This window comes from Achroia grisella, unplaced genomic scaffold (genome assembly GCF_030625045.1).
Source record: "Achroia grisella isolate CSIRO2021 unplaced genomic scaffold, CSIRO_AGI_Agris_v1 utg642, whole genome shotgun sequence".
In the NCBI taxonomy this organism is placed as follows: Eukaryota; Metazoa; Arthropoda; class Insecta; order Lepidoptera; family Pyralidae; genus Achroia; species Achroia grisella.
Window position 1 is genome coordinate 5,733,202 of NW_026712979.1, and position 23,382 is coordinate 5,756,583.

General features: G+C 31.8%; 1 protein-coding gene across 1 annotated transcript; it reads left to right on the plus strand.

Annotated features, from left to right (window-relative positions):
* Positions 1 to 14,993: 14,993 nt before the first annotated feature.
* Positions 14,994 to 15,452, plus strand: LOC131849543 (uncharacterized; the record flags this gene model as incomplete). Its single annotated transcript, XM_059199629.1, has 1 exon — positions 14,994 to 15,452. A coding segment is annotated over exon 1 (459 nt), but the record flags the coding sequence as incomplete, so codon positions are not given.
* Positions 15,453 to 23,382: the final 7,930 nt, after the last annotated feature.

Below are 23,382 nucleotides of genomic sequence, written 5' to 3' on the forward strand. Positions count from 1 at the left end.
AAAGCCTTAAGGTGCATTCGTGCTACCCGTTATATCTTACGGAGCCGAAACGTGAATATACGACAATTATACTGATGATACGACTGGTTCACCAACTCAATGTCGCTCAACGGGCATATGGAAACAGCTATATTTCGAGTTTTTCTGAGGAAAGAAATCTGAAACGGAGTAACTCGCCAGAAAACTAAAGTTACCGATATAGCTCTTCGTATTTGCAAGTGGAAGTAGAAGTGGGCTGGATATGGACATATCTTTCGCAGAACCGATGCTTGTTGGAGTAGATATATTCTAAAGTAAAGACCGCAAATTGGCAAACGTAGCGTTGGACACACCGCAGCTAGGTGGAACGACGACATACGTAGGGTTGCGGATAACAACTGGATGAGAAGGACTGAAGAACGTGCCCAACGTCGTGCCTTGGAAGAGGCTTAAGTACAGCAGTGGACTGCAGTGGGCTGATGATGATGATGAAAGTTTTAATAATATCACCATAGGTACACGGCAAACTAATTTAAAATACGTCAACTTTATTATTGAAAGTAGGTACCCATTATTTCAAATATCAATTAAAATTAACATTATAATATTTCAGAGTTTAATAGTACAATGCAAGGAGGTATGTTTATATAATTTGACATTAATAAACTTTTAATAATATCACCTTAGATAAATGATGAGTAATTTAAAACGTGTCGGTTTTTTGTTTATTAAAAAAATATTTATTATAAGTATAAAAATATTATTTAGTTACCAATTAATTTTATTAATATTGTAACTTTTCAGCGTTTAATCTCACAACCACACAAGGTAAGTTCACACGATAAGACATTGATAGACTTTTAATAATGTCCTCTTAGATAAATTACTGGCTACATCAAATTGGTTATTGCTCGACTCCTAAAAGAAAAAGACTTATTAGTGAATACCCGACCATAATACGTTCATTGATATTTACTTATGAGTGTATATGACTTTTAAATTATGTATCTGCTACTGCTCAGACTAAAAGGAAAAGCCTGCTGATATGTATAGCTGCATTTACACAAACGCTCTTTTACCATTTATCGGCTTTCAGACAGTTAAAATAGGCAATATAAATGTAGACCCAAAGAACGAGAAACAACACGCATGCCGTCCTGGACCTTAGGCATTCCCGCGCCCCTCAATTGTACCTACGTGCTTTGGACCGTTTTTATAATAATTAATTATCATTACAAAATCTGTACAATATTATACATAGTCATTAAAATTAAAATTATTGTTGTAACATTTCAGAGTCTAATAGCACAACTAGACAAGGTATAGTCATATAATTTAACATTGATAAACTGATTATAATACCCTCTTAGATATATGACTGACTAATCAAACGTCCGTTTTTTATTTATTGTAAGTATCCATATTATTTTACACTTCAACTGAAACTATTCTTCTTGTAGCAACATACTTCCATTCTGTCTGTCGTCTCTTCAATTTCAAGCTCCCAGAATCTCGACGAAGTAGGTCTTAGACCTAAACTCAAACGGGACATGTACACACACCTTCTTAAATTGGTGACATAATCTTACATCAATATACTTTTAATAATTACATCTCAGATATATGACTAATTCAATACGTGTCAATTTCAAATTCATTACAATTAAATTAAATATTTCGAATCACTATTGTAATTATTGTTGTCACATTTCAGAATCTAATAGCACAACTGGAGAAGGTATGGTCACATAATTTATATTGCGATAATTACGTATACCTATATTATGATATTAATATTTACGTATAAATTACTATAATTCATATTATTTATTGCAGATACCGCATAACCGATGCCCTACAAATCCAAGTTCAGGTCAGTTATCACACCATCAGTTAATTCTCTGATAACCTGACTTACTCACGTTAAAGTGCTTGAGGTCAATTGTGGCACACATTAAATTTTGCTTTTTTATGTAATTGACATGGGAAACAAGATACCTACCTACAAAAGAAAGAAGAATGCCTACCTTGCTGCATTAACAGCAATAGGGACATTTGTAGATTGCCATTCCTAAAGACTAAGATGTCAAGCGTCTTATCCTGTATTTTTGTTACCTAAATTCACGTTATTCCTGCTAAAAATAGCTTACAACAAGCTACTTGGCTGAAATAATAGAAACAAATGATTTTTACAACTTTGTTCTTACTCGTAAATCTGCCTCTGCTCTGTCTAGGAAAACTACTTTTGTGTGTCAAGTAAAATTTCTGATTAATTCTCCGGCGCTGAAAAATACTATTAATAAACCAAATTTACCCGATCAGCAGTGGTAGACTTGTCTTTTACGACTTTGAATTTAAAGGATCTCGACCCAATTTGAGCATCTCAAAATTCAATTGTTCAAATCAAATTTGTATATAAAATTACTAATTAAGTACTTTTACTTCCTTTTTGATTTAGAACACAAGACGAAGACAGTTTCTAACCTTAATATTATGGCGCCGAACCATGTATACAGATGTAATTTTTGTTCTGATCCAATTTTAATTTGTAACGTGTGCACGAATAATCTTTAATAAATGAGAGAAACTACAAAACTGTTTTATTTCTAAAACCATTCAAATCTATTGATTAAATATGTTGTATTATGTAAATAGTTGCTATTTATTAAGTGACTAACTAGAAAAATAAACCTTTTTCTTTTAACGCATAACACAAAATCTGTATCTTAATTATTATTTTTTATTATTATTATTTATTTACTTAATACAGAAAACGTGTGTACTAATTTACTGAAGAAACGATGATGTTCACAGAAGTATAAAAATTTATGTCATCTTAATGTCCCTTTCTTTTGATTGAACTTTTTATACGTATGAGATATATACAAAAAATAAATCTTAATTTTGTGTATTACCTAAATAACATACGAGAATGTATCAAATTATAAGTAAATTTGTCAGGAAATCGACTAACTATAACGTTGAGTAGTCGCAATGCAAAAATAGGATCCTGCTTGGCCACCTATATTTTTATCCATGGAACATCAAACAAATATTGTCCCCCATCTTTTACTTCATTATTATTATTTACCTAGCTATACGCGAATAAAGTCGCGGGTACAGCTATATATACTAAGTTGCAAATAAGAATTTATATTATTTGTCTCATTCTTATCTTTCAGCTTACAAAGCTGACAAAATTTAAATGAATGGAAATTCTTTAAGATTTATCTCTTCAAACTATGTCTACACATCCCGAGTTTGCTTGAAAATGAGGTGTTTATGTCACGGCGACGCAGGAGCTAAGTCACTATTAAACACAATGACTATATTATGAATACAAAGTAGGCGTATATAGGCTACATCTGAAACAGAATGAAATAGAAAAAATATAGACATCCCTTCCCTGAGCATGTATAGGATACGAATTTTTTTACATATAAGTTGCCATCAACAACTCATGGCGCACGGTAAGACAGTGAAGGAAATATGTCATTGTGTGACAAGTTGACCTACAATGACTACACACTTGTGTAGTGTTCTACATTTTGTTACGTCACATTTCTATAAATGAATGATAAATTAAGGTTACTCAAGTTCAGCAATCTAGAAATTAAAAATTAATTATATTGTACTTGTAAGTAATTAAGTATATGTAAGTATACACAATATGCACATATAAAATATTCGATTGCATACGATCTATTGACAGACACGTTCAAAAACAAAGCGGCGTATATTATACATTAATTGTATATAATATGATATGATATAATTGTCCCTACATTACCTAATATTTAAAATTTACAAAGTAGGTGTATATTGCAAGTAAATATATATATATATATATATTTAATCTTTAAGTAAATATATAATATATAATCTTTATTCAAATAAACTTAATATAAGCACTTGAAGTTTTTTTTATTCTACCTCTGATTCGGAATCCAGACTCATCTTCAGCTCTGCTTTTTCACAAAGAAAATATATTATAAGACATTGAGTACCTACAGACTTTTATCCTACATAATCAATATATGTACTTATAATAAAACAGTAGAAGTCGAATTTCTGTACATAGAGAAAGAAACGCCAAAAACTGAGTCAGAGGGATGTTAAAAGGGAAATAAATGTATTTTTTAAATTTATTGTTTCTCATTCTATTTGTCTATTTGTACAGGCTAATCTCCGAAATTACTGAACGGATTTAAACAAAATTTATTTCTGTGACAAAAATTTACATATTTTTAGTCCCGGAAAATTAAAGAGTTCCCATGGGATTGTTAAAATCCTATACAAACTTATTTATCTTAGTACCCAGAACCCATAAAGTCATTTTGACCTAAGGCTTGACCTTAAAGTGAGAACGACCCGTTATTTCTTCATTTTGGTCCAGAATTCCAAAATATTATTTGTTTGGGAATACTATACTATACAATACGTATATACTAAACTCACAAAACAATGAAAATTTTAACCCTACATTCTGGCTTTCCCAAGTAGGGTAAATAAAGGAGATACTATTATTGTTATAATAATTATAATAATAGTTTTAAATTCAGTATTATTTAGTTTAAACACGCTAACCCAATGCGTTAGGGACTCTAAAACTACATTCTTTAAAAATCAATAGATAAAAGTCCCTCTTTGATGAGTGACTTTTACATTATACACCAATAGTAAGGTACCTATACTCCATCAATACCAAATTATTATCGTCAAATAATACAGCCTCTTTACTGTACTAACCAACACGGTACTTTGTACAGACTTTGCTCCTAATATACATGAAGCAAAGTCGTTATGTGGTGTGTATTCATATACATTGTATATGAATTCACACATACACACCACAAAACAATTTTTTTTAATTATTGTACGTACATAAAAACCAACCTAACCAAAACCTAATGGATTTTTATGGGGTTTAAATTAATATATTGTCAAAGGGCGAAGACGAAGTCTATAAAAAATATATTTAAAAGACTTCTTCAATATGTATCCTCACGTCTTTCATCTAATGCGATAAGATGTGAGTTTTCTAGTTATTGTTAATCGTTGCTTAGTAGTATAAGAAATATGTTTACGAAAAATAGGTTATTCTAAATGTATGTTTTTAGTTAATACAGCGTTTATTATTAAGCGTGAATAATATGCCTACCTATACGCTCATAAACGAGCCAGCATAAACTAAGTATGACAAAGAATTTATTTTATTTATCTCATTCGTTCTTTTTAGCTGATACATATAAATGTTGTAAAATTTAAATGAAATACACTAGAATATCCGTAAGAGTTTTTTCTTCAAACTATGTTTACACGTTCCGGATTTGCATATCAAAGGAGATTTTGCGTTAAGATACATAATATTTTCTTTGAAATAAAATGAGGTGTTTATAGGATGGCGATGGCCGCCCTATTGAGTCACTATTGAACATAAATATTACGAATAGGCGGTGGGATTTTGAAACTTTTAATAATTTGGCATATTTCTTAATACAAAGGTAAAATTGAAAGTTCCATACGACTTAGTGATTTACACATATAATATTTCATATTGATATCAAAGGCAATTTAAGTTGCGTTCAAACTGACTTGTCATATCTTTCTATATGTATCTAATTGTTGACCTATAAAATTTGTAGTCTATTATATTTTAATGCATATTATGTTGTTTTAATTATTCAGCAATATAAAAATTCAATGTATTACTTTAATACCATAATTAATATTATTTTACAATATTTACACGATATATATATATACAAATCTATTTCACTTATTACTATATTTTCATTAACATGTCACGTCTGTAATTCGTGAATATAAAAAATATATAAAATGAGTCCTATAAAAGTAATTAATAATTTAACGTTACTTAAGCTGAGTGCATGTTGTATGCTTCAAATATTTACAGTTGCTCTGTATATATATACATATATACCTAAACGACAAACCTAAACGCAGTAAATATACCTATATATATTTACTGCGGTACATTTTGACCGCATTATAATTATACCAGTTAAAAAAATATGTCAAATTTATAATCTGAATATTTTGCTTCTGAATAGTTTACTGGGAAAATGACTTTTGCATTTTGAATACTAAAATGTTGTGCACTTACCCTAATACAAGTCGTGACCAAGACGATTTTGCTGAAATAGTCAATATTTCATAAATGTTAATGCGTAATTACTTTTTTTCAATTAATGGCCATTTATTACATACTCCTTCAAATAGGGCGCACTTTATAGAAATCATTCAGTCATTATATCTCAAGTCTTTTCCTTCCGTTGACATGGCGTTAATAACATTGGTTTTACTTATTTTTACAATTGCTGTATTATCACAAGCTGGTAACTAAACAAATCATATACTACTACGTTGATAAATAATGTATAGTATCTAATACATAATTATACATGAAGTGTTACCAAATTACTGCATTTCCTCCTATAGGGAATACAAAAAATATCCTTATATATATGTATACTTGTAAATTTCATAAAACAATTGTTGCTGCTTCTGTCACAGTACATTTTGTTATGCCCATAAGGCTTCTTGAACCACTCAAGTATCTAAATAAAGACTAGTTTTCTCGCAGTGAAGAAATTTTTTCTGATTTTTTTTAATATACCACCAAGACTTGAAATTACTTTATTATATTTTTCAACTTTTTTATGAAGGTGAACTCATAGCTGACGGATACAAGTTTAGCTGAGGACACCGCTAAGGTTTCGAACCTCGACTCAAGCGGTTATCGTTATATTTCTTTAACTTCTTTTTGTAAAAATTTGCAGATTAAAACTTTCATTCCAATTTTTATGATACTATATTCCGAAAGGTTGTTATATGCATGGCTCGAATATCAGATGTGGATAAATTATAGTGGCAGTATTGTATACAATAATTTTTGGTTAAATGTTTTTTCTTTATTTTTATAGGTATTTTTGGATTGCCTTTTCCAAGTCAGTAAATACATAGTACTATTTTCAACAGTATTTTTTTAATTGTTAATAGTGGAATGGTACTCGCGCCTGCGTTAACAGTTTACGCTGAAGGAATATTAGTAGAGAATTATGATCGATAAGATGAGCATAATGGCAGGTCTGATGGGCTATCGTACCTGCAATCATGGCGAATTCAGAAGGAAATGGAGGAATTTTACCCTGTTTTTATAGTTCTTCCTTGTCCTTAATCCCTATAGTTAGGGAGTGATGAAGGTGACAAGATTTTTTATGAGCATTTATGGAAGTTATCTTTTGAAATTTAAACTGTGTGTTATTTGTTGGGGTTAGTTTAGCAATATACCGAAACATGTATCTTTGTATTTTCTTTGTTTCCAAAATTTGGTATGTAAATTTTACATATAAAATATAATAACTGCCAATACTTTGCTCTAGAAATTAATAGCTATAAAAATATACAATATTTTATAGCTATTAATTTCTAAATAAAAAAAAAAGATATGTTACGGAAACAGATGTGTAAGTCCTCACAAAGTGGAATTCCATTTGGATAATACTAATTACCATGGATTGATGGATTGTTAACTCTGTAGGCAATGGTTATTTATCATTTTCCGTCAGCGTATGATGTAGAAACTTAGATCTAGACTATGCTTAGTTACACGAGGGTGCAACTTTTCATTTTATATATAGTACCTAATAGAAATATCCCTATGTGTATGGTAAATCGGAAAATGTTTTATTTTTTATTTATACAGATCTTTTAAGTGCGTTTTCTCCAGGTTAGTAAATACATAGTGGTACTTTAAATAGTATTTTTTTAATATTTAATAGCGAAATAGTACTCAGGCCTGCATTAACAGTTTACGCTGATGGTATGTTAGGAGAAAATAATGATCGATAGGATGAGCATAAGGGCAGGTCCGATGGGCAATCGAACCAGCTATCATGCCAAATTCACAAGGAAGGGTCTGCCCGATTAAGTATATGAAATCTGCACCGGAGTCTAGTGGAGGAATTTTACACTGTTTTTATAGTTCTTTCTTTAGAGCAACCATACGGTTAGTTTCATGTGCATAATCCTATATAGTTGGGAAGCAACGACGGTGACAAGTCCTAACACGATGTTTTTTCATAGCATCTATGGAAGATATTTTTTTGTAATTTAAATTTTATTCATTCTTGTTATAATTATTTTATAAAATATTTGCGATATTAAATATCGTAAAAAACGTAAAGTATATTTTTTGAGATTGGTTTTTAAAATAACGAAACATACATCTTTTTTATAGCATTAACTTTATTATTTTCTTTGTTTCAAGTAACTGGTAGGTATTCTTAAATATATAAATCCTATATTATATTTCTTTACATATACAAAATAGCAAATGCCAATACTTTGTTTATACATTTTTAAAAAAAAAAAAGAATCCTACTGGGAGCAGATAGGAGAGCAGGAGGATTATCACGGATTTTTGTTAAATCTATAGGGATGGTATTTATCATTTTCCAGTAGCGTATGATGTAGAAAATTTGGTTGAGTTAGCCTAAGCGACTCTAGCCTAAGCTCAGTTACACTAGGGTGCAATTTTTCTTTGTATATATTAATAGTTAATTCACACAGCGCCATCTAGTTCCAAACTAAGCAGAACTTGTAAACATAAATATATTTTTTATTCAATGCTTACGCAATACACATATACATAGAAAAAGCGCAGCCCAATACAAAATCATACTTATGAATACAAATGTTTGCATCGTAGAAGGAATCGAGCCTGTGGCCATCGAAAGAAAGAAGGTGTATAGAGAACCTCTACACCACTGAGGCCATCAATAGTATACCTAGTCCAGCCGTAAGTTCTGTTACAAAAGAAAATGCATTTTTTAATGAAGTAATGTAATATTATTAAAATTCATACCAAGGTATTCATTAACGTCTCAGCAAAAAAAAATATTCTATTCGAAATGGCCACCTGTGGCTTTTGGCCACGAATCTATGGATTTACATACTATTTCCAAGGAAATATTCACCACTGCTTGCTCCAAAATTTTTAAGAGACTCAATGTCGCCGTGCTTTTCCAACAGGCTATGTCCTCTAAATCTGATCATAATTTGAAGTCCAAAGGGTTGAGATCTGGGCTAGATGAGGACTAGTCTTCAGCTCTTATAAAGTCCGGAACGTTGGTTTCAAGCCAGGCTTGGGTGATTTGTCACCAGGTGCAGAGTCCTGCTGAAAAGTCCACGGTATATTTTTAAAAACTGTATTGCTGAATGGTTTCACAGGATGATCCAAGACTGTATCTTGATACACTTTGGCTGAAGTTTTCACTCCTTTTGCACAAAAATATAGTTTTGTGACTCCTTGATAAGACACGCCCCACTAAACTATCACTGACACAGCATGATGACCACGTTGTACCTTTCTGACCACTTGAGCAGCTTTTATAGAACTGCGAGCGTACACTTTATCATTTTAGTTATTGTAGTGTTCTTCATTCGTGAAATTTTTCGGTAAAGAGGACATTTCTTTGCCTTTTGGCTATCGCGTATCGCGACAGAAAACGTTTTTCATCGATTCACACTAGTTAATTGTAAAATTTGATTTACGGCATGTCCTGTCATCAACGATAAGTACCGAGCTTGAAGTCTTGTTTTATAATACGCGACAGAGTTCTAGCGGGACTCTTCATTTCTCGCGATAATGTTTTTCAACAAATTCTGGCTTTAATAGCATTAACAGCCTTTGTAGTTCTAATAGCATACGGCCACTCCGATATTTTCTCGTTTTCGATAGATGCAGTGTATCTGTTGATAGTACGATATATGAACTTATGGCTGATACCAAGCTTTTGAAGTGTCTGGAATATGACCGATGGCTCCATACCCACTTTGTGCAAGACGTTAACTGCAATCCTAATTTCATCCTGAAAACGAAAAAATATGTGAAATGGAACAAAATCGAAAGTTTAAAATAATATGTTCTAATTTTAAAATAATTAAAAAGTTGAGAAAAAGAAAAGTTTTCATATACAGTATTTACGGCCAGACTAGTTATATTGATGAAGCAAGTACAATGGTGATTTCATACAACGCCTACAGATTATATTGGTAGTACCAATATAATTTGTAGGCGCTATATGAAAACACACTTGTATATATGTAGAGATGCCCAAAATGTGAAGCAGAAGGAAAGTTGTAAGGAGATAATCCTACTGTTATTTGTCTATGTGTGTACCTTTGTCTCATCAATTTCTGCCACCAAGCACCTTACCAATTTAAAGATCAAATATAGCGGTGAAATTATAAAGTACGGAGACATGATGTTTAAACAAATTAACCCGGTGTCCGAGCATGAGAGATGGAGAAAACATAGCAATATCGTTAACGATGTACGAATATAATGAATAATGTTTGCCATTTCAATAGGTATACAAAAAACTAGTATATATAGCTATATTTATTGTTTGTAATAATAAAATTGATATTATATTTTATTGTTTTATTTTAATATAGCACTACTTAAAGGAATTTTTAATGGTGAGTCTATTTATTTATATTAGAATTCACTTCATGTTATTAGGAGATTGTAACGATACGTATCTAATGCTGTGGCATTAGATATTAGAATTCTAGTTAAAATATGACTCGGATTTTCGAAGTATCCATTTTTCACATCTATGGTGAATAAAGAAAACAACTAAACAACGAAAATTAAATCTTGCACATTTTGTTAGAAGGAAAATCTCATACACATTTTTTTGGAAACATGTGGTATTAATAAAAAAAATAATGAAACACCCCCGTATTTTACAATATTTTTAATTACTCTTCATTATACATTTCATTAAACATTGACCTATTTTATGTTATCAAATCGGTGTTCTTTTAATGTCACTTTTCATGCGTTGAATAAAAAAAAAGGTACATGATGCAATGGAACCGAACCATTGAGTGCCATAAATAATTAAAACAGTTTACACTAAATGTGTTAGTTTGTTACCTAGATTATGTATGCCTTTTCTTTTATTTTAAGAAGTTATTTATCGATTTGAAGTAAAATGTAATAATTTATATTTATCCGTATTTGTTAATTCCGTAGCTACCAGTAAGTAAGAAATTAAAGTTTTTCACTAATCAGTATGTGAAAAGCTCTAATTTCATTGTTATTTCTTATTAAATATAACGAATGGCAATGACGCTGACGACCTATTTACCATCAGATGATGGTAAGTAGTGATCACCGCCTATAAACACAAGCAGTACGACAAGCATCACTACCTACTTCACTAATTTGCACATGTACGAGTGAGTGCTTTTATCCGTTTTAATTTCACTAATCTCATTATTCAAACTACAAAACCGCCTGCTAATGGTTACCTCGGTGGTCTAGATGTTTAGCACACCGCTTTACTTCTAATGGTCTCGGGTTCGATTCCTCGCACGGTAACACACTAACATGGAATCAGTTTAGATAAGGTATTTTACCAAAAGCAAATTGTAAAAGTATTATTATACATACATATCATACATACAACTTACATAAGTTAACTAGAGAAGTATCTTCAAGTCATGTAAAGAATCATCTGAAAGCATTTTACTTTTTTATGGCTCTACAAGCGACTTTGTATGCGTGGAATTTAACTTTTTTTTCTAAAATATAGGTAGCCTAAGTTCTCCTTATTACATCAGCTACCTGCCAATAAAAGTCCCATCAAAATCGGTCCAGCCATTTCAGAGATGGAGCCGGAACAAACAGACAGACAGACAGAAATTGTAAAAAATGTTATTATGGAGTAGATACCGTATTTATATTCATATGCATGTAGTAAAAAACGGTTATTTCAATAATATTACAAATAGACGCTCCCATTTTATTTATTTTATATGTATAGATTTCTAAATTATGTTCATTAAATATATTGTATTTTTTATAGGACGCATTCTTCCGACTGGAGGTATGTTAAACCAATTTTAAAGAAATTTTATAATATATTATTATTTATAAGTTTAATACAACAATTAGTATGAGTGAAAACTTTTAGAATATTAATTGAACAATGACTATATTACAAACGTACGAGCATATGAACAACGAAAATATAACTTTTAATAATATGCTCTTAGCTGAATGAAGGACTAATTCAAATTGTGTCGGTTATTTTATTCATTGAAAATACAAAAACTATTTTAAATTTAAATTGCAATTAATGTCGAAACATTGCAAGGTTTAAGGAGATGAAAGATTGTATGGAGGTATCGTCATTTTTAAAGGGTTATAGGGGGTTGAAACGGGAGATAAAAGATTATATGAAAATATATTTTAAAGTTTGCAGCTTAAAACCTATTTTTTAAGCTGTTGTTAAAAATATAAATAAATTTGAGATTCAAAGTTTGTATAAATATTAACTACTATTTATATATATATTAATTACTAAGGAGGTAAAATAAAATAAAGTATGAAAGAAACTGGAAGCTTTATAAATGACGAATTTTCACACCTTCACCTACCTTGAACTTTCACACCACAATTAAACATTTTTCTTTGGCTTTTTGGGTTTTTAATTTATTTGGACAGGATCATTCTACGCAGGCGAAGATATATATTTATATATATTATTTATTCATTAATTTGTCAATAGATTATAAATTAATAATGTACGCAATTATAATTTTAGAAAACTTTTAGTTACAGCATAGCATGTACATTAATAAGTTAATTATAGGCAGAATGTTATGTATGTACATTGTAATAGAAACTCTTCTGAGGTAAGACAATCACGCTTTACTTCCCATGGTCAATGGTCCGATTTCTTGTACGGTGCGAAGATTTTCATTCATGAATTGTTTGTCGGTCGGTCAGGGTATTTTCTATACATAGGTATTTACAAAAAACATAAGTATTTCTATCAGTTGTCTTGTACAAGCATAACACAAACTCTGTTTAGCTTGGGACTAGATGGCACAGTGTGTATTGTCCTGGGATATTATTAGTATTAATGTATACACATATTTGCAGGTGACGAATAATGATACCCTAGAATATCAGGTTCAGGTTAGTTATCATAACATCAGTTAGTTCTCTAATACTTATTGATGACTTACAGACTAGTATATATATTAATGGTTAACTAGATTTTGGCCCACCTGATGGTAAGATGCATTAACAGCATTACGAATATTACATAACCATGTATCGCCCGTTATATCACTTAATGTTGGCATTCCTGAGGACCAGGATATCGTACTTCTTATCCTGTAATTTCGGGATTCAGATTACAAAGCAAACTTGACGCCTGATGTAACCAAAACCGATAACTTTTCACAAAGGCTACCACAGTATACTATCTTTGTGTGTGGACTTAAAGTTTTGACTAATTCTACGGCGATAAGAAATCACCAGGAACAAACCAACTTAACCTAAGAAGCAGCCGGCAGTAGACTAGTCTTTTATCACTTCGGATTTAAATGATCTCAACTCAACGTGAGCATGTCAAGATTCACCACAACTACGATTGTTGGCAATGTCTGAATATTTTGTCTGAAAATATAGTCGTAACAATATATGTGTTGTATATATGTATAAGTAGTTCATGGGGGGAGGGCAATTGGCAACCGAAACGAGGACGGCGAAACTTTATTGGAAACTGCTTCCGCATTTGACCTAGCTATAATAAACACTTTGTTTAAGAAGAAAGAGGAACACCTTATCACCTATAAAAGTGGCCAGTATGCGACACAAATAGACTTTTTCCTGACGAGAAGAAACAAGTTATGGACTGTGAAAGACTGTAAAGTGCTGCCGGGGGAAGATCTAGTTACACAACACAGACTATTACTAATAGAAATAAAAATTAAAGTACAGATAAATAAAAATAGGAAATGCCCCCCACCTAGAACTAAATGGCGAATGATAGAAAAAAACGAGTATGCAAGCAGATTCAAGAAAGAAGTTGTAGATAAAATGATTAGTATGAAAGACATGAAAGGAAAAACAGTAAATGAATGTTGGGATGAAATAGCACATTGTATAAGAATGGTAGCAAAGCAGGTCTTTGGAGAAAGTAAGGGAAAGTGTATAATAGATAAGGATACATGGTGGTGGAGTGAAGAAGTACAAAAAATATTAAAAGAAAAGAAGAATGCTTTCAAAGATTGGCAAAAGGTACCTACAGAGAATGAACGGCTGAAAGAAGAGAAAAAGATAATGTATAAAAAATTTAAAAAGGAAGCAAAAAAAGTAGTTGCAATAGCCAGAACAAGAGCCCTAGATAAAATATATAGGTCACTTGATGACCCTAGTGGCCAAAAAGAACTATACCGGATAACCAAAATGAGAGAAGAAAGAGCGAAAGATATGAAGCATGTAAAATGTATAAAAGATGATACAGGACAAATTTTGTTGAAAGATGATGACATAAAAGCACGTTGGAAGGGATATTTCAATAAACTTATGAATGAAGAAAATGTGTGGGATGATGCTCTAAAAGATGTCTCAGTAAACATTGGTGTAGTGAATGAGATTAGTATGGATGAAGTAAGAAAAGCAGTGAAAAGTATGAAGAATGGGAAAGCAGTCGGGCCAGATGGTATACCAGTAGAAGTATGGAAATTATTAGGAGATGATGGCTGCAGGTGGCTGGCTTTATTCTTTAATAAATTATTGCAAGAAGTGGCGATCCCTGAGGAATGGTGCAATAGCTCACTAGTGCCCATTTTTAAGAATAAGGGTGATGTACAGGATTGCAATAATTATCGGGGAATAAAGCTAATGTCGCACAGTATGAAAGTATGGGAGAAAGTGATAGAAAAGCGATTGCGTGAAGAGACGGATATCACCCAAAACCAGTTTGGATTTATGCCAGGCCGAAGTACCACAGATGCCATATTTTCACTGCGTCAGCTGTGTGAAAAATACAGACGTGCTCACAAGAACTTGCACATGGTGTTTGTCGACCTGGAAAAGGCGTACGATAAAGTAGGTTTTGTGGTGGGCCTTGAAAGATAGAGGAGTGCCAGTGAAGTATGTGGAGTTAATTCGTGCTATGTACAGTCAACCTCGTACATATGTGCGGTCGGCCGCTGGAAACACCAGCGAGTTCAGTGTGGCTGTAGGCTTGCATCAGGGATCGGCTTTAAGCCCGTACCTCTTTTTGTTGATAATGGATGCCTTGACGTCGGAGATACAAGAAGAGGCACCCTGGTGCATGCTATTTGCAGATGACATTGTGCTCGTTGGTGAGGAGGGGGCTGGGATACAGAGTAGATTGGCGATGTGGCAGCAAAAGCTGGAAAGCGGGGGCTTAAAAATTTGTGTTTCCAAAACGGAATACATGTTTTGTGATTTTGGCGGTCTTTCCGGCTCTGCAGCCATATCACTAAATGGTGCTCCATTACCGATTTGCTCCGATTTCCGGTATCTAGGTTCTCTCCTCCAAAGCAATGGTGAATTAGACAGGGCCATAAAGCATAGAATTAACGCAGGATGGATGAAGTGGCGGCAGGTTACGGCAACGACGTGTGACTCGCGTGTTCCTCTTAAGCTTAAGGGGAAAATTTACAAGACCATGATCCGGCCTGCTGTCTTGTATGGATCAGAGTGCTGGCCCGTAAAGGCGACGGATGAAAGACGACTGCATGCAACTGAAATGAGAATGTTGAGGTGGATGTGTGGTGTGACAAGAATGGATAAGATAAAGAATGAATACATTAGAGGAAGTATGAAAGTGGCACCGGTGTCAGAGAGGTTGAAGAGTAATCGTCTATCATGGTATGGACATGTAATGCGTAGGAACGAGGATAATATTTTAAGAAAGATGTTACAAATGAATGTGGATGGTTATAAGGGCAGAGGAAGGCCAAAAAAGAGATGGATGGACTGTGTGAAAGATGATATGGTAAGAAAGGAAGTAAATAACGCGATGACTGCGAACAGGGATGAATGGAAACGAAAAACATATTACGCCGACCCCCAATTAAATGGGATAAGTATGAAGCAGATGATGATATATGTATAAGTATAATATAATATATAGCCTTAGCTACATTTTGTGGTAATGAATTAATGCTCAATTAAACAACAAATTGTTTTCCTAATACCTACCAAACATTTATATTTTATAACATTAATCTTCAAATACTTCCCTTAACTTTGTACGCGTATATATTGTTATCTGATTGATAAATTAATTATTTTTAACCCAATTGTAACAATAAATTATATGAAAATTTTATTGGAATTCCTCCAGCTTTCATTACTTGAAACATTAACATACAAAGAGACACAGAGATACAGTTTTGGCTCATGACTATACGATTATAATAGTTACTTATATCACAGATAACATACTATTACATGTAAAGATAAAGATAATAGATATTACTGGGATTTAGAAACAAGTTCGCCTATTTGTTTCGTGTGTTGTTTTTTTATTTGATCTACACATAAAAAATTTTAAATTAAAAATAAATTTCTTATGTACATATAGTTACTATAGTATGTAAAACTACTAAATAAATACTTGTATTACTTTCATAGGGTTACAAAACGAAGACTAAGTACGAAGTACTTTACCTGATTATTATGGCACCAAAGATGTTTACATTTTATCTAACCCTGTTTCAATTTGTAACGTAAAAATATAAAGTCTGTAGTAAACAATATAGGAAAACCAAACTTTTAAAAAAGAGGAATCTAAACTAAATTAAAACCTGTTTTATTTCTTGATCCGTTAAAATCTACTAATATAATCTACATACGAGTATTCATTAATTTATAAATTACAACATTATTTTTAGAAAAAATACTATTTTGTTTTTACGCATAACACAAAATTTAATCGTGTATTTTAATTCCGGTGCAAAGGATTTCCCTAACAATTGAACGTGGAAATGCTGCGAGCGTTATGTGAACCTTTAAACCAGATACGATACGATACGGGACAGTCTTAAACATTTAACTTTCATGTATTTTTTTTTTATTGTATATTATGAATTTACCATGTAATTATTAATGTAATTAATTATAAGTTTTGTGTTTTAATTCCCGTATGTCCCTCTTTGTTGATTAAACTTTACTTTTTATTACATACCTTAGAGTAAGATATACACCATCAATATAAACTTTATTGTCATGAGATAATACAGCACCTTTACTGTACTAGAATTTACAAGGTACTTTGTACATTAAATGGCACAACACAATTTTTTACATTTTTATCGGGCGACTTTACTCTATGTACTATATGAATACATACCACAAAAAGATTATTTTTAATAATTGTATGTACATAAAAATTAGCTAATGGATTTTATGGGGTTTACATTAATATATTGCTTAAGGGCGAAAGAAGTCTATAAAAATGTTTTAAAAAAACTTCTTCGATATGTATCCTCACGCCTTTCATTTACCCCTCCGATCGATTCCCCGTCCAATTCTAACAGGGATCGATATTACGACGGCCTGAGCCGAGGTTCAAACCCCTAGTGATGCCCTCAGACTAAAGTCGAATCCGTCAGGCAGGAGTTGGCCTTCAGCCGCTCCATAAGTCCTTCCGCGGGTTTGGAGTGCCATCTGCACTCGCCCCCTAACGTCCGGTGAAGCTGTAAAGGCCAGCTGCGGCCAACAACATTAGAGTAGTCCAAAAAAAAAGCCTTTCATTTAACGCGAGAAGATGTGAGTTTTCTAGTCATTGTTAATCATTGCTTACATTGTAATAAATATAAGAAATATATTTACGAAAAATAGGTTATTATGAATTTTTGTTTTGGAATTAAATGCTCATGAACGAGCCAGCATAAACTAAGTATGATATAAGAATTTATTTTATTTGTCTCATTCGTTATTTTTAGCTTATGAAACTGATACATACGATGTTGTAAAATTTAAATAAAATACACTTGAAATTCTTTAAGAGTTTTTTCTTCAAAATATGTTTACACATTCCGAGTTTGCATATCAAAGGAAATTTTTCGTTAAGATACATAATATTTTCTTTGAAATAAAATGAGGTGTTTATAGGATGCCGATGCAGGGACTCAGTCACTATTGAACATAATGGCTATATTACGAATATAAAGCAGGCGAATATAGGCTACATGTGAAACAGAATCAAATTTAAAAATAAATATCCCTCCGCTTATACAGGATACGAAAATATTTTTATAATATAAGGCCATAAATTGCGTCACACGGTAAGGTAGTGAGGGGGGAGGAGTTAGTCGATAAATGTGACATTGTGTGACAAGGAGAAAGATAAACTACATACCTCCTTGTCACACATTGTGTTTGTGTAGTGTTTTATATTTGAAACGTCACATTCCAAAATCCAATATATCTAACTATTAAAACTATGAAGTAATTACTCGATTACTTCTATGAAGTAATTTATCGATGGTCCCAAACTACAATACAGCATCTAAATGGCGAGTATCGTCGACCGACATAAAAAAAATTGTTTATGTAAACATGTACATTACTGTTACTTGTGATGATAACACCGATAACAAACCAACAAAAGTAGAAGAGATAGCTGTGTGCTCGCTGCTACGTTTAGTTCAGATATATGCAGCAAATTGTGGGCAAGTCAAGTGTTGCGTTGCTCTGTACCTCTGACTACATACCATATACATCGTGTATGTGACATGCCAATTATTGCAAAAAATATTCTTAGCTATATCAATAAAGCAATAGAACAAACTCCAAAATGGAGTAAAACTGTAGATAGGGTAAAAAGTTGGTAATAAGTACAGGACTTATACAAAAATATAATATTGGACATGTCCTATTGAAATTTATAATTATATCAAATAAAGTAATATATATCTTATTATTAATATAATAAATGCGAAAGTTTGTGATTATTGATGGATGTTTGTTACTCTTTCACGCAAAAACTACTGAATTAATTTTTATGAAATTTAACAATGATATAGCTTAGACATCAGAATAACATATAGGCTATAAATTAAACGCGGGTAAAACCGCGGGCACACCTAGTATATTTATATATTCCAACAATACTTTTTTTATATACTAATAATAATGATGTTTTATGTAACGTCCATATGTTTCTATCGTACTATTCCCACTTGGACAGAAAGAATTTCGTTTAGGCGACGAAATGGCGCATGTAACATGATGAAAGTAGCTGCACTACATCTGTATACGCAAATCTCATTTACCTTTACTACTTTCGAATAACCTTTTGATGGAGCAAAATGAGAAGAATGGAATATCAAATATTTTTACAATATTATAGATACATGTCTACGAAACAATGCTACAATAAAGGAAGCAGATAAATTGTACCTACATATATACACTATCTGTAATATATTAAAATAGTAAGTTCTTGTAGCACGTTAGACATTCAAGCTAATCTAGCTGTTGCCAACGTCTTTGCCTGACAGATAGATAGAAACACAGTTTCACATTTATGTTATTTATAATATTAGTGTTATTAATATTTTAGATATAATGGTACAATAATCCGATAGAAAATAGGCCAGATTTTAACATTTTTATTATCTCAAGCAGTAATTTAGCCTAAAACTGGAACATCTCGTCTCTTTCAATTCTATGAATGAACGATGAACTTAGCTTACTCAGGTTTAGCAATCTGGAAATTATAAATCATTAAATTATGTATTTTATTTAATATTATATTTACTACATACATTCCCATTCCATCATTGTACACAACATACATAAATTATTTGATTACATACAATCTATTGACAGACAAGTTCGAAAACAGAGCGGCATATATTATACATTATTTTTTCAACTTGACTGTACCTACTTTATCACAGTTTTAAAATTTACAATGTAGGTGTTGTGAATATACTAACTTTACATTATTGCACGTAGAAATATATATATTTTTTATACAAAAATATAAATTATTTAAAATGACATGATATGAATCTGAATATTCACAATGGTTATGTTCGTTAAATTATTTGTACATTTTTATAATTTAATTGTAACGCATTGTCTAGTTGTTTTTTATCTTCTGAGGAAGAAGCCTTGGTACAAATATCTGGGCAGCGCACGACCTGAAAAAATAATACATAATACATTTAAAAGTATGAAAATAGATATACTTTAAATAGTGGATTATCGTCCAGAAATCAACTTGATGTTTCATGCAATATATATTTTTTATTTATTCATTTAAACGTGAATCGCGAAATCCATATCATGTTAGTAAGCAAGTTATAAATAAGGAATAATATTCCCATGAGGTTAATTTTTTATAATAACATAACGCAATCAAAACTGTATATTTGTAATTTGTTTACAAATATAACTATAATTTAAATATACGAGTATATAGTAGATACAAATATAAGAAATAAAGCGGAAAATATAATATCTATATATATTATCTATTTGTGAGTTAATCTATATGTATGGGAAGTCATAATAATTCACAAGAAAAGCATCAAATTGTTTTTTCTTTCTCCGCTCAGTAGAATAGTTTTCAGTACCATGTCCGGTATAGTAAACTCTTAATCATATTAATTATATTATACTAATTTTGATGTGGTTATCATGCTATGACTCATAAAATATAATTATAAATTTTAATTACGGGGATGCAAAATAAAACAAATATTAAGTTGCGCGGAAAATGAAAGCATGATTTTTAACAATGTAATATTATAAACATTTTCAATATGAATTAGGATAATAACCAGTCAAGTTTAGTTGTATCAGAGAGCATTCAAAGTTAGCTGAGCGACAATAGGATTTACTGTCACTATTTTAAAGTAACAAATTGTTCGTACACCATGCGCGTCGGATTTCACGCTCGTCGGTTCGGAAATGCACAAAGTTTCCTTTTGTGGCGTTTCTCATAACTTGATTTGTGACGGCGCAACCCTTCAGCCGAGTTCCGGCATGGCACGGCGCCGCAGTGGCGAGACGCGTCACTTCCTACGAAAGCTATGGACACAGTACCTGGAGTTTTCATAAGCGTCGCGCAGTAAGATATGATAATAAAGAGTTATTTCAAAAGAGTGCGTAGTGACCTACTGGTTAAGTAGCCCCAGTACTCCAATCCTAACATCTTTTGGGATAACAGTCGTGACAGCAAGTTGTTAAAAAATTACAACAAATCAATTATACTTTACTCAATGAAATCATTCGTAAATAGACTTTATAAAATATATATCTACATATTTCATTATATTAGACCTTCAGTTTTATAATCGAATTATACGACATTCCAGTAATTTCACATGCAAAATAATAAATAAAAAGCAATATCTCGGCGGTAACCAACTTGACATTGCCTGACTGATTGTTATTGCAAATTACAAATGAAATAATGCATTTTATCGGTAAAATAGTAATACTTAAAAATCCTTGTTTGTTTAATCCTTGATTAAAAGTAACCAAATTGGTTACTTTTATCGAATATCTTCCGAACACTTATAGCCTCATTTTAGGTTTCATTAAACCAACGCTTTCGCTTAACAGCATAGTCACTGCTTTACTACGAAATAACATCACTGAGCAAGTATTACAGAATTTACAGATGTGCAAAACGTCAACCAAACCAAACGAAAAGCCTTGTTCATTATTATTTAAACTACTTATTCATTGCGACAATCAAGATATATTATATGAACTTTAAACCAAAACTTATACCGAAGACTCCTTTATATAAAACTAGCGAACCGTAATTTATATAAATTTACTGAAAACTTTAACCAATTACACGTGAACCTTCCGCAGGAATTACTCTATTGATAGATAAAAATCGTATGAAAATTCGTTTAGTAGTTTGTGAGATTATCGCGTACTCATAGACAAACATCAAGGGTATATTTAGTCTTATAATAATATACAGATGCGTAGACAACGATGTTTCAAACATGCGTACTGAAGAGTTGGTTATGACGTTTAATGACCAGTAATCAATGATGATAATATATTGGTGACCATTCTATATTGATTACTGATCTTTTATGCGATCTTTTACGGAGTACATCTCTAGTACACTCCATAAAAGTCTTGAGAGATTTCATACTACTTTTACGCACTCTACGCTACTCTTTTAAAAATTACACAGAAAGAACTATGTTTAGTACTCCAAATTCCCCCTATACACTAATATAATAAAGAGAAAACATTTGTTTTTGTATATTTGTAACGAATAAAACCAAAAACGACAGCCGACGACGACTTCTTCGAAACAACGCCTTTAAATTTTTTTTTCATTATTAATTCATTGTCCCTGAATCCATTTAAATAATTAGGGAACAACAATGTGACTCAGTGGTAATAATGTCCAGCAGTACGGTGCCGAGAACAAATATATTTAAGAACTCGTGTCCCGCACGAGTTTTTAAATATATGTTCATCCAGTACTCAAAAACAAATAAATAACTATAAAATTATTTGTATTTTAGATCAATATAGGTACTATACAAAACGAAACAATTGTTTTAACAGAGGGTGGAAAAACGGATATGTCTCGAAAAGTTTCCCCGGAGTTTCCAACTTAAGACAGTTTCATAAGCTTTTTTGCTGTGACAGCCAAGACATGTATTTTCTCTTATAAAGAATTGTTTGTTCTGTCTCGGACATAGTTCAGCAATGAATTGTTCCAGAGTCCACATATTCTATTTAATTATATGTCAGTACTCTCTCCCCACGAGGTAGGAACCTTAGATAAAAGCACGTCAGTCTGTACATAGATATACAACTGTCTGCGGTAGATACGGTCTTATTCATTAACTACCTACGTCTCGTTCCTTGGCTTGCACAAAATTATATAGATCCAGTTTTAATCTTGTTAGTGTTTTTTTTTATTTGCATGTGAATTTATATTATCAGGTCTAGAAGTTCCAGTTATATATTGATTATAGAGAATATATCTGTTTAAAGCAAATTTTTTAATAATTAATTTTCCTATTCATTTAACTTGACTTTGTTAGCAGAAGGCCTTAGATTAGAAGCCTTTAGACTTAATTAGGTTTATTGCAGAATTATTTGATATCTGCCAAATGATCCAAATAAGATAATATTATAATTGCGAAAGTCTATCTACCTGTTTGCTATCATTTTACAGTAAGACGGCTGAACAGATTTTAATAAAATTTAACATAACGATGTATTAGAGTACATATGCTATTGAGCTCAATAGCATATGTCCATCAAACATCTTCAACATCATCATATCAGACTAGCCAAACTAGCTAGTTTGATTTGACGGACAATTTCTATTGATTCACTAATAATGCAGCAACAAAATTTGAAAGGAGTAATCTTTCACGCAGAGGGGAGATGACTTATAATTAAATATATTCTAGTAAAGAAACAGAATACTTTTACAGATAAACCTATCTAAAGCATCCTACCCGTTATATATTTTGATAGTTAGATCTGTCTATCTGTTTATTTGCCTTTTCAGGATTAAA